This window comes from Periplaneta americana, chromosome 7, assembly GCF_040183065.1.
Source record: "Periplaneta americana isolate PAMFEO1 chromosome 7, P.americana_PAMFEO1_priV1, whole genome shotgun sequence".
NCBI lineage: Eukaryota > Metazoa > Arthropoda > Insecta > Blattodea > Blattidae > Periplaneta > Periplaneta americana.
The window spans coordinates 86,513,517-86,525,522 of NC_091123.1; the positions used below are offsets into that span (position 1 = coordinate 86,513,517).

Sequence of the window (12,006 nt, forward strand, 5' to 3'; positions counted from 1 at the left end):
TGATGCAGAATATTATGTAAAAGAATGGTTATCAGAATTGTGTAGCCCCTGCAGATAGAACATTAGTATAGAATATTCGGACCCTAAATTGCAGTACAGCACTTATGGAGTGCGTTGTTGCGACGTAAACTGCAGAAGAGTGCGCGCAAGAATGGCTTAAGCGGAATGTCACAACTACACATTGAATATCTAAAAAATTAAAGTTAAATCCAGACTGACATTTACCCAAGATTCATCTGTGTAAATTATAAGTTTATTTTAAACGTTTTATGTCCCGTATGTATCTGTGCCTCCAAGTAATAATTTCATTGGTTTCGATGAAAGTAGCTTTATTACCTTTTCTTAGGTACTGGAAGCCTACGTCATGCAAGAAATGATACAAAGTAGTTCTGGAAAATTGTGACAAAGAATCGTCTTCACTTACCCTTGTCAGAATTACGTTCAGTGTTGGGGGTATGTTTGCAGATAAAAGAGAATGAACCACTCGACGTACTCCAATCTGGACAATAGCATCATATTTAATTATTCGTCTCATGATTTTCTTCTGTCATTCCTTTTTTTGTTTTTCCTTGGAGAGAGTTCGCAAAGGACCCTGTTTTAGTCCCTTCCTTAGGCCTATAGTATATATTGTTCACTCAGAATAACCTGTCGCTGTAGCAGTTTCTCTAACTGAGTTACTCACATTCATTGTCTTTAAAAAAAAATTAGTCCAGGATGTTCATAACATGCTGCGTTTCTTCCCCCTAAGCTTACATATGGAACATTTCTTTTTTCTTTTCTTTTTCATGGTGGAGGTTCTGACGAAAGAGGGCTGTGGATTGTTTTCTTGATTGGTTCTTATTAGCATTAGTGCTACATCACTAAGTATTGCTGGCAATTACTGATGCTGTGCTATGCTTTCAATATGTATGTATGTATGTAACCAATGCCTACCCACTTCACTTTATGTGATTTGGGTTCCGTGAATATAATTTTTAATGATTTCTTTTCCTTTTCTAGCTTGTGCGACGAAAGAACATCTCAATTGTGGACATCTTCCAATTGGTAAGTAACTAAACAATGTACATAGGTAATAGTATATTATGTTCCTTAGATTGCTCTTTCTTAATTGTAGTATCAATGGGTCTCATATGAAAAATATTTATTGAAAAAAGAATAAGTGTTTCTGCAAAAATAGATTTAAATTTAGAACAGAGATGTTGATAGCGGTTTCAGACTGTAAGAACTCCATTTTGTTCCATCTTCACAGTGCATATTATGAGTTAGTAAACTCCTTTTTATCCACCTTCCTTAATTCATAATCGTTCATAGGCACACATATTCCCTTCAGTTACAATTTGTTATTGGAGTATGAATTGCCAGTAATTGAATTTTGTTTGATGGAAAGGCATGTGACAGCAGTACTGATAAAAATTCTCTAAGGCCTATAGTGTTTAATTTAAAAATAAACCCTAAGTTACAAGAAAGACTATTTTTCTTATGCCCAGTATTGCAAGCATACAATGCAGTTCCAGTAAATCATATTAAATGTAGTCAGATAATTTAGATCTTGTTTTGTAATATATTCCAAATTCAATTCTTTAATTATGTCAGTTTTCCAACATTATAAGTTACCTCATTGGTCAGTAATACAGTAATTGTTATTTTGATTGTCGCCATCATCATAATTATCAATATAACCAAAAATATTACGGTTTCTAGACAAACTTAATTTCCTGTTTTTCTTTTCTGCTATGAGGATAAGTACAGGGAGACTTCAGAGGATGGTTTACTTAGTGACATCATCATAATCATCCATTCCTTTCCAATCGAAACCGATTAAACATTCACCTTTCCATTCCTCCACTGAACACAAAATCACTCTCTTTCAGGGGAGTGCTAGAATTTTGTATAGTTACAGTTTCTGTGTATATTTTTCTAGTAATAAACATTATTATATTATATGAGGTATTTAGAAACAGAATGTACCAAATGCAATTTTTTACAATTTGAATTTATTTATTATGTTCTGTTTATTGATGCTCGCAACTGCGTCACGGGTGCCGGAACTTTGTCCCGCAGGAGTTTTTTTTACATGCCAGTAAATCTACTGACATGAGTCTGTCGCATTTATGCACACTTAAATGCCATCGGCCTGGGCTGGGATTGAACCCACAAACTCGGACACAGAAGGCCAGCACTCTACCAACTGCATCATCCAGGCCGACTTCACATTTTGAATTAAAAGTAAAAATGAAAACAAACACCACAAAATGTTGTAGCTATGATTTTCTATCTTAACCATTTGCATGCAGTATTGATGGTGGCAAAGTGACCTGGTTACGAAATGAACCATATGCACTGAAAATTTCTCCTAAACAAAACATACCATTTGCATTTGCAGTTGTATTTATTGTGTCAATCTTTTGTTCAGTAGTTATGTGAGCTAGCAAGTGATTACGTCGATCCTTCAAAATGTGAAATGAATGCTGTTGTGGCAGAGGACTAGGCATTCCAGACCATGACAAGAGTCAGATGTAATTTTTTCTCAGTTCAAGCAAAATTCCAAGTTATTTTGAACACTTGTCCTATTTAATCTGTTAGAGAGATAAATTATTCAGAATTTTTGTTCTTTATGCAATGTTTTAAACATTAAAATCGATAAATTTGAGTTCCAAAGTATGTAATCTCAATGTTTTGGCATCAAAACATACGAAGTGCAAATGTAAATTAAAAGTTTGAGTATTTCTGTACACAAATTATATCCAGAAGCAACGATATTTCATTTGTATCACTGAAATCTATCAACATGGAGAAAAAGCAAATTGAAAATATTTAAACACAAAGTCGTAGAACGTTTTTGTATTTTTCCAACAAAAAAAAAAAAAAAAAAAAAAAAAAAAAAAAAAAAAAGCTATTTTGTATGTGGTACGGTCTGTTCCTAAACACCTCATATACCTTTCCCACCAAAACCTGTCTCCATTCATAGACTCTTATAATAAAAAATAATGATTCATATAAAATTAACACATTCCTTTATTTATTTGAACAAAAATGATGCTAACCACAGTTTGTTGGAAGATTACTAACCTGTATAGAAAATGCTGACAATGACCTCCTTTCTGTTCAAGGCAAAACTGAACATGTGTAAAGTATCTAAAATCCTTCACAAAACAGAAAGACAACACAATAATCAGAATGCTTAAAAGAACTAAAAAGCGTTGTCACGGTTGAAACGTGGTATGAATATGTCGATTTGAAATTATCAATATCCTTCCAGTCAGGTATATACGAGAAGGCACCACTTCAGTGAAGGGCTGCCACTTTGGCCATTGGAATTGGACAGATATCGAATGTATTAGCACTCAATAATTAGTAAATAGCATTCAGATATAATAAGCAGGGCACTAAAGTTTAATATATACTATAAAGATTAATAAAAGCAGTGAAGTATTACATTTAGTCCAGTGATATGAGGGGGGACCCAAAAATAACCGGAATTTTTTTTTTTTTTTTTTTACATTTTTATTGAACTCTACAGTACTTTAGTCCCTTTCAAAGTATTGTCCATGTGCATTAATGCACTTGTCCCAACGCTTTTGCCACTGCTGAAAACAGTGCTGGAACTCTTGAGGCAGGAAACTGTTCAAAGCCGTTAGCGTGTTTTCTTTGACGTCATCCACATCACTGAATCGCTTTCCTTTCAGACATTTCTTCATCCGTGGAAACAAAAAAAAGTCCGACGGAGCCAGATCGAGTGAGTAGGGTGGATGAGGCACAAGCACCATGTTGTTGTTTGTCAAAAACTGTCGGACCATCAGAGCTATGTGGGCTGGAGCATTGTCGTGGTGAAGCAACCAGTTCCCATTTCTCCACATTTCCGGCCGTTTTCGTAGTACTCTCTCTTGTAATCTTCGTAACACATCCAAATAGAAATGTTGGTTCACTGTTTGTCCTGGCGGAACGAACTCTTTGTGGACAATGCTATTCACATAAAAAAAAAAACAAATCAACATTCTTTTCACATTGGATCGTACTTGACGTGCTTTCTTGGGTCATTGTGAATTTGGAGTTTTCCACTGGCTCGATGCTTGCTTTGATTCTGGATCATACTCATACACCAAGTCCACACCTGTGGAGTAACGGTTAGCATGTCTGGCCGCGAAACCAGGTGGCCCGGGTTCATTCCCGGTCGGGGCAAGTTACCTGGTTGAGGCTTTTTCCAGGGTTTTCCCTCAACCCATTACAAGCAAATGCTGGGTAACTATCGGTGCTGGACCCCGGACTCATTTCACCGGTATTATCACCTTCATCTCATCCAGACACTAAATAACCTAAGCTGTTGATAAAGCGTCGTAAAATAACCTACTAAAATAAAAAATAGTACCAAGACTTATCCCCAGTCTCAATTCTTTTAAGAAAATTTGCACTTCACTCTCCAAGTCGCGGCAAACTCTCATGCGGTTTTCTCTTTGGTCTTCTGTGAGCAAGCGAGGAACAAATTTTGCAGACACCCGTCTCATGTGCAAATCTTCGGTTAAAATTCGCTGGACCGTGCTCCATGACAGGTTCGTTTGCTCAGACACTTCGTCAATGGTCTTTCGACGATCTTCATCAATTGCACGTTTAATTTTGGCAATGTTTTCGTCATTTCTTCCTGCCGAAGGACGCCTGGGGTGTGACATGTCTTCAGTTGACATGTTGCCAGATTTGAAACGGGAAAACCACTTGTAGTCCTGTGATTTCCCCAAAGCATCATCATTAAGATTGCCAAAGCATCCCAATGGTCTCGGCTGCAATTTTCCCTAACAGAAAAAATTTCACACACACTCTTTGTTCCTTGTGATCGGTCATCTCACTCATCGTCAAACAGTTGAAACAGGATTGCAAACAACACAGCAACACAAACAAACCACTTAACTCAGACACACCAGATCACTAACGGTCGCGGGAGACCCCAAACTAACACCACCTAACAGCACAACTCGTAACTACAAAGCATGGGCGCACAACAGTTCAGTTCCGGTTACTTTTGGGTCCACCCTCGGATATCACATTGTGGAGATGGTATCATGGTGAGTGTTCAGATGAAAGATAGCTGTAGATTTTTTTCTTTGTTGTTATTAGGATTGGTGTTAAATCAGTAACTACTCAGTTAAGGCAGTAACTTTATGAACTTCGTAACTGAGAAAAACGCGTTCAAAGTTAAATATACTTCCCATAGCTTTCTCATTTCTGGATGGAGTTCAGATTAAAAGTGTAGTTGTAAAATAAGCAGGAAAATTTATTTATGGTATCAGAAATTTAAATTTTCCGCAAACTGATTACAGCAGATACTACCTTTTACAGAGCATAAAGGAACTTTGATTGTTGAAGCAGTAAGTGGAAGTAACTGCCTTTTTTGTTGTATGACGTATTTCTTACTTTGATTGTACAGTACTAGAAATAAATACACTTAGAAGGATGGTTTTGGATTTCAATTTTATTATAGTAGAATTAAATTACAGAATTTACAGGTAAAAATACAATCAATTTTTCGCGAAATGATTGCCAGCCGGAAATATACTAGAAATAAAGATTATTCATTTCTGCTTTATTGAATAGAAAATTTAAGAACAATTCAACTCGCGGCCAAAACATAACGTATTGGTTATTCACATTCAGAAATGTTTTACCAGAATGACGTTGTATTTTCAGACATTAGCAAAGTCAGTTTTTTTTTATTGTTATACCTTCATTTTTTGTTTGGAGATTTTCTCAAAACTTTGGAAGGTGGACAGGTTGCACATCATGTTTAAAAAAATGAAGTTCAAAGTGTTCACTTTATTCATATATTGTTTTGTATCCAAGATTATAATTTGTCTCATTGCACTGGAAGCCCTAATCATTGCAAGTTTTACATTCAGAGTGCCAGGAGTATAGAGAATGATACTGATTTTTATAGTGTAGCCTATACTTACTGCTTCCTGTCATTACTGAGGTTGAAGGTTGGGATTCTAATACAGTTTAAGAAGGTTGTATAGGTACCGACACTGCTCTCTTAGAGTGTAGTCAGTAGGCTACATACTGCTTTCTGTCATTACTGAGGTTGAAGGTCGGGATTGTAATACAGTTTAAGAAAGTTGTGTAGTCTGTAGGCTACATACTGCTTTCTGTCACTGTTGAGGTTGAAAAAACAGCAAAGCAATAAGTGATTTTTCGTTTAATTTGAACAAAAATAAATTTGTATTGCAAAATATCGAGACGAATCTAATGATACCAAACACAGCAAATTTATATTTTTTGTAGTTATTGCCGTCTTCCTTAGCATGGCGGCACTGGCAATTACTGACCCATAGATATATTTTCTACATAATTATTACTAAATTTCATTTTCTTTTTATAGGAGTTGGTACAACTAGAACTAATTCCAATGATCTTCTCCAACTTTGTAAGTAACTCCACAATTTACCAATTTACAGTACAGTATAATTTATAGTAACTACATAGATCTTTAAAAGCTGTATCATTGGATCACTATATGAAAAGTTGTTGTTGTTGTTGTTGTTGTTGTTTTCTAATGCCAGGCGTTTGACAATAAAGTCATTTGACCTCTTGCACTCCAATATTTTTTAAAGATATTATCATGGCCAGCCACTGAAGCACAGATTTTGAGGTGTTCCGAATCCATTTCTTGGTTTGAGTTGCACAATGGGCAATTAGGGGACTGATATATTCCAATTCTATGCAGGTGTTTGGCCAAACAATCATGGCCAGTTGCCAATCTAAATGCAGCTACAGACGATTTTCATGGTAAATCGGGAATTAACTGTGGACTTTGATGCAGAGAGTTCCATTTTTTTCCTTGGGATTGTGTTATCAAATTTTGTTTGGTGAAGTCTAAATATGTGGATTTAATAAATCTTTTCACAGAATAATACGTAGATTTAGTAAGGTCTGTAAGTAGCAGTGCTGCCCTTCTTTGCTAAAGCATCCGCATTCTCGTTTCGCAGGATTCCACAATGGGATGGTATCCATTGGAATACAATTCTTTTATTGAGTGATATTAATTGAGAGAGCATTTTAGTTATTTCTGCTGTTTGAGATGAAGGTGTGTGTTTAGAGACTATTGATAGAATAGCTGCTTTGGAGTCTGACAATATAACTGCATTTTTAAATTTATTGATGTGGCATAGAAGATTCCTGAGACTTTCACTTATTGCAATGATTTCTCCATCAAAACTTGTTGTTCCATACCCAAGAGATCTATAAAACTATATGAAAAGTATTCAGTGATAAAAATCATAAATTAGATTTAGTTTTAGAACAGATGCTGATAACAGTTTTGGTTTATACCAGGTGTCTCAAAAGACTGCTGTCATAGGGCAAATCGGAAGTCTTGATGTAATGAATGTTGTATAGACCTATTTATAATATTGATATCTCAGTCTTTGAGATAGAAAAAGCATTTCTGTAAAAGATGTTCAAATTGGTTTCTCTCATTAGCCTTGCAGATTGGGATACGAGCATGGAAAGATCTTTGTACATTGTAAAACATTGTTGGTGTGACGTGCAGCACTAATATTTTCTTTGAGATTTTCAGTTGAATGTGGACAGATTTAAGGTGTTGCCACAGGAAAAAGTCAAGGTTTGTGAGGTCTGGAGAGTCTTTCTATAGGTCCAACTGAACCATAGTCCAGGCGTTCTTGTACACGTACACCAAAATGCAGGGGAGCTCCGTCTTGTTGGAATTAGACTCTCCTACTTCCTGATACTACCATATCGCCAACGTACTGTTCCAACACATCTTTTACAAGCTGCAGACATCGTTCAGCGTTGACGCATCCTGCAAGGAAAATTCGTCCCATTATTTGTTGTCCATGTATCACACACCACACTGTTATTCTGGGTATCAATATATTGTGCTATGTGGGGATTCTCTTGCTCATTACACCATGTTGTGTCAGTTGACATGACCATGATACTCACACTGTTTATTTCATTATTAGTATTTTTATTAGGTTATTTTATGACGCTTTATTAACATCTTAGGTTATTTAGCATCTGAATGAAATGAAGGTGATAATGCCAGTGAAATGAGTCCAGGGTCCAGCACCGATAGTTACCCAGCATTTGATCATATTGGGTTGAGGGAAATCTCGGAAAAAAGCTCAGCCAGGTAAATTGTTCCAACTGGGAATTGAACCCGGACCACCTAGTATTGCAGCCAGGCGCACTAACCATTACTCCTCAGGTTTGGACTCATTGTTAGTAAAGCAATTACAAATTCTTCCCAATATCACCATGCAGTACCTGCGAAAGTTTGTTTTATAAGAGTGAAATTTATGATATTGCAGAATACTTTGCATAGAGGTTTTAGGAATTCCAAGTTCCTGTTCAATCTTTCGCAATAATCGGATGGGACTTCCTGTTACATTGATCAAGTACTGCAACAGAACTGTTATTACCATGGGACACCCTATATGTGGTCTCTCTCCTACAGAACAAGTCTCGTGAAGGAGTTTGAAGTTTCGACCGACAGTTAATTTTCCAGGTCTCTTTGATTGGATGGCAACAGTAAAATTCATCCCATGTTTGTCATTGACAGAGAAAGACCCGAGACATGCAGAATTTTGGCTTTATCTTGCATAGTGTATGTTCCATCTCTGGCATCCATTTAATCTACATTTGCTTAACTGTAACAAATTATTGTCATTACATCAGTTACTTCCTATTTTTCCCATGACACCAACCTTTGGGACACTTTGTATACTTTACTTTAAGAACTTGATTTTGCTTCACCTACACGAAACTTACTATGAGTTATTTTCTTCTTTTTATTCACCTTCCTTAGTTCATAATCATTCATTGGCACATTCTCTTCAACAGTTTGTTATTTGACCACGAATTATTTGACTTTTTTGAAGGCCCATGTGATAGGAGTATTCATAGAATATCTCCATTTTCTTCAAACATGAAAATAAAGTCTAGATGAAAGACAGAATTCATCTTATGCCTAATCAAATGCACTATACATAGTACAGTACCTTCAGTAAGCCTATGCAGTTTCAAATGTGCTGTCATAATTAGAATATGTTTGAAGAATACATTGAAAATCCTTTATAAAATATCTCAACGATAATCTTCATTGTTATCTTCGTTATCGTCGTCATCATCATCATCATTCTCAATTATATTGGAAGTGACTCATTTGTCTTTTAAATATTTTCCATTTTTAATATTCTTCCAAATCCTCTTTTGTTAGGAAACACATTTTTCACCATGATGCTTTCTCCCTTTACATCAGCCCTTTTGCAAGGTGAATATTAACACAGATTATCGATTTGAGTCAGTTTCTCCCAAAGTTCCTATTGTTGCTGTACCTTATCCAAATCAAATTAGTCAAGATATGTCAAAGGTAGTTCATGATACAAAAGGATTGTAATTCAGTGTACAATATTTTACAACTTGTGGTCATATCTATGGGTAAATTATAGAGCAGTGAGTTGCTATATATTGTGTACGTGAATGTCAACAGAGTACCACTTGCTATGACTTTACAAAATTATTATGTAATAAGTATTTAAATATAATTATGTTATGTAAAAAAATTCTATTGTGCAACGAATTTTGGAATGTATTCTGTAATGCAGCGATGACAAAGAAATATTGGATAAACGAATTTTAATTCCTTGATGGGCTATCCAGTGCTTAAAGTGGGCCGTTAAGAGCAGGGTATGCATTCGAAATATATGAAACAAGCTGGTATGATATTAATAAGACTGATAAATATGAATTTAGAAATTTGTATACAGGGTGTTAAAAAGAAGGTCTAATGTTTTGAGCGGTGATAGTACACATCACAGCATTTATCGTTATCCCATACTGCTCACAGCTGTCATGTAGCTCCAGTAGCATATTCTTTAGTATTGTCTCCTCTTCTGTTAACAACGGCATACATACATACATACATACATAAGTGTTCTGCCCATGGGCAGATCTTTCACTACAAACCCAGCATTCTCCAATCTTTCCTATTTTCTGTCTTCCTCTTAGTCTCCGCATATGATCCACATATCTTAATGTCGTCTATCATCTGATCTCTTCTTCTGCCCTGAACTCTTCTCCTGTTCACCATTCTTCCAGTGCATCCTTCAGTAGGCAATTTCTTCTCAATGACCCAACCAATTTCTTTTTCTCTTTCTGATCAGTTTCAGCATCATTCTTTCTTCACCCACTCTTCCAACACAACTTCATTTCTGATTCTGTCTGTCTACTTCACGTGTTCCATTTCAAATGCTCCTAGTTGTTTCTCTTCATTTCGTCGTAATGTCCATGTTTCTCTCCCATACAAAGTCACACTCCACACAAAGCATTTCACTGGTGTCTTCCTTAGTTCTTTTTCCAGAGGTCTGACGCCATTATACACTTTATTATTCCTCCTCCTAATCATCCCTCCAATGTTCTGAAAACAGTTCTTCACTAAATCCTCCAAGTAAATGTTCAACAGTGTAGATGATAAAGGGCATCCTTCTGGTACTCCTCTCTCTATTTCACTTCCTTCTGACATTTCTTCTCCTATTGTTTGGAAAAATGAGATAAAAATAATTTTCATAATTTTGCTTTAAGCGCGAAAATTCTGTATCAGGAAAAGCACATTTTTATTGAGAGAAGTGTTGAGAGTCAAGAAGATTAAGAAAGAAAAGCTGTGAACTATTACTGAATTTCTTGGTAATGCAAGGTTCATCCGGCAAGTAAGTTCCAATGGCCAATAAAGAAAACAAAAACATCAATAAGGAGGGAATATTTATTTACAGAGATTCACTGGCTACTTCTCATCACTGTTATTGAGGCACTTATCATACCAGTACACCAATGTTTGTATGCCCTTGTCATAGGAATTTGATGCCAACATCTGGAACCATGAAGTCACTCCCAGCATCGTTGTGGAAATTTTTCCTGCCAGAAAGTGTAGGGGGGATGGTCAAAGATCTCCCATCTAAACCGAAGCAACAGATTTCATGTGGTGTTGCCTGTATGGGGTCGTGCATTGTCGTGCAAAAGCGTAATGCCTCTTGTCAGCATTCCATGTCTCGCCCTTCCCAGATTCCACAATGTCTGACAATACCACTCAGCATTAACGGTCTCCCCTCACAGTAAAAACTCGCACATGAGGACACTATGTCGATCCCAGAAGACAGTGCACATGATTTTTTTGACAGAGATTGTCTGCTTGAATTTGGTCCTCACAGGTGAACCACTATGTCGCCAATGAATGGATTGTTGTTTTGTTTCTGATGTGGCATGCGAGACCCATGTTGCGTCCCCAGTGACAACATTCTCGAGAAACTCGTCACTTTCTCTGCATACCGCTTGAGGAATGTCAATGCTGCGGCCAGACATTTTGTTTTGTGTTCATCTGTCAGTTGCTTTGGCACCCATCTTGCACACACTTTTCGAAAACCAAGCCACTGGGAGATGATTTCGTGCAGCAGTGAGCGAGATATCTGGGGGAATTGACCAGGAGTTCCGAAATTGTGAAGCGCCGGTTCTGAAAAACTGCTTGTGGCACACTTTCCATCAGATCTGGCGTCACCAGTGATGGTCGGCCATTACTGTCTTCATTGTGCACATTGGTTCAATCTTCATTGAATTGCCTGCACCATTGTCTAACCATACTGTCGCTCATAATGTCGGATCCATACATGTTGCACAATTGGCAGTGGATTTCTGCTGAAGATTGCTTCTGATCATGCAGAAATTGGATAACTCCACAAATGTCACAGTTGGCAGGAAATAGTATCAGTGCAGTCATTTTCTCCTAGTGCTGTGCAATAACTATTGCCGTCACAAGACTGAAACTGCACTGCATTATTCCCACATACCCCTCTCTCTGCTGCTATACATGCACATTCCCATCCAACTAGTCATGCCATCTCTGGACGCGATTGGAAGTTACTTCCTGGATGAACCTCTTATTAGAGAGTTTTCGCAACTTCTTGGTCCACTAAAGAGTTTAATGCTACTTCATTTTTCTATACAGGGTGA

The 12,006-nt window shown here is 36.8% G+C and overlaps 1 protein-coding gene across 3 annotated transcripts in view; it reads left to right on the top strand.

Annotated features, from left to right (window-relative positions):
- Positions 1-12,006, top strand: part of LOC138703255 (uncharacterized) — a 60,197-nt gene that overhangs the window by 17,114 nt on the left and 31,077 nt on the right. For all 3 annotated transcript variants that reach the window (XM_069830990.1, XM_069830989.1, XM_069830992.1), the window contains 2 exons: positions 1,000-1,044; positions 6,365-6,409. In XM_069830990.1, the coding sequence (XP_069687091.1) occupies positions 6,392-6,409 (18 nt within the window). In that variant the 5' untranslated portion in view covers positions 1,000-1,044; positions 6,365-6,391. The remainder of the gene's footprint in view (positions 1-999; positions 1,045-6,364; positions 6,410-12,006) is intronic.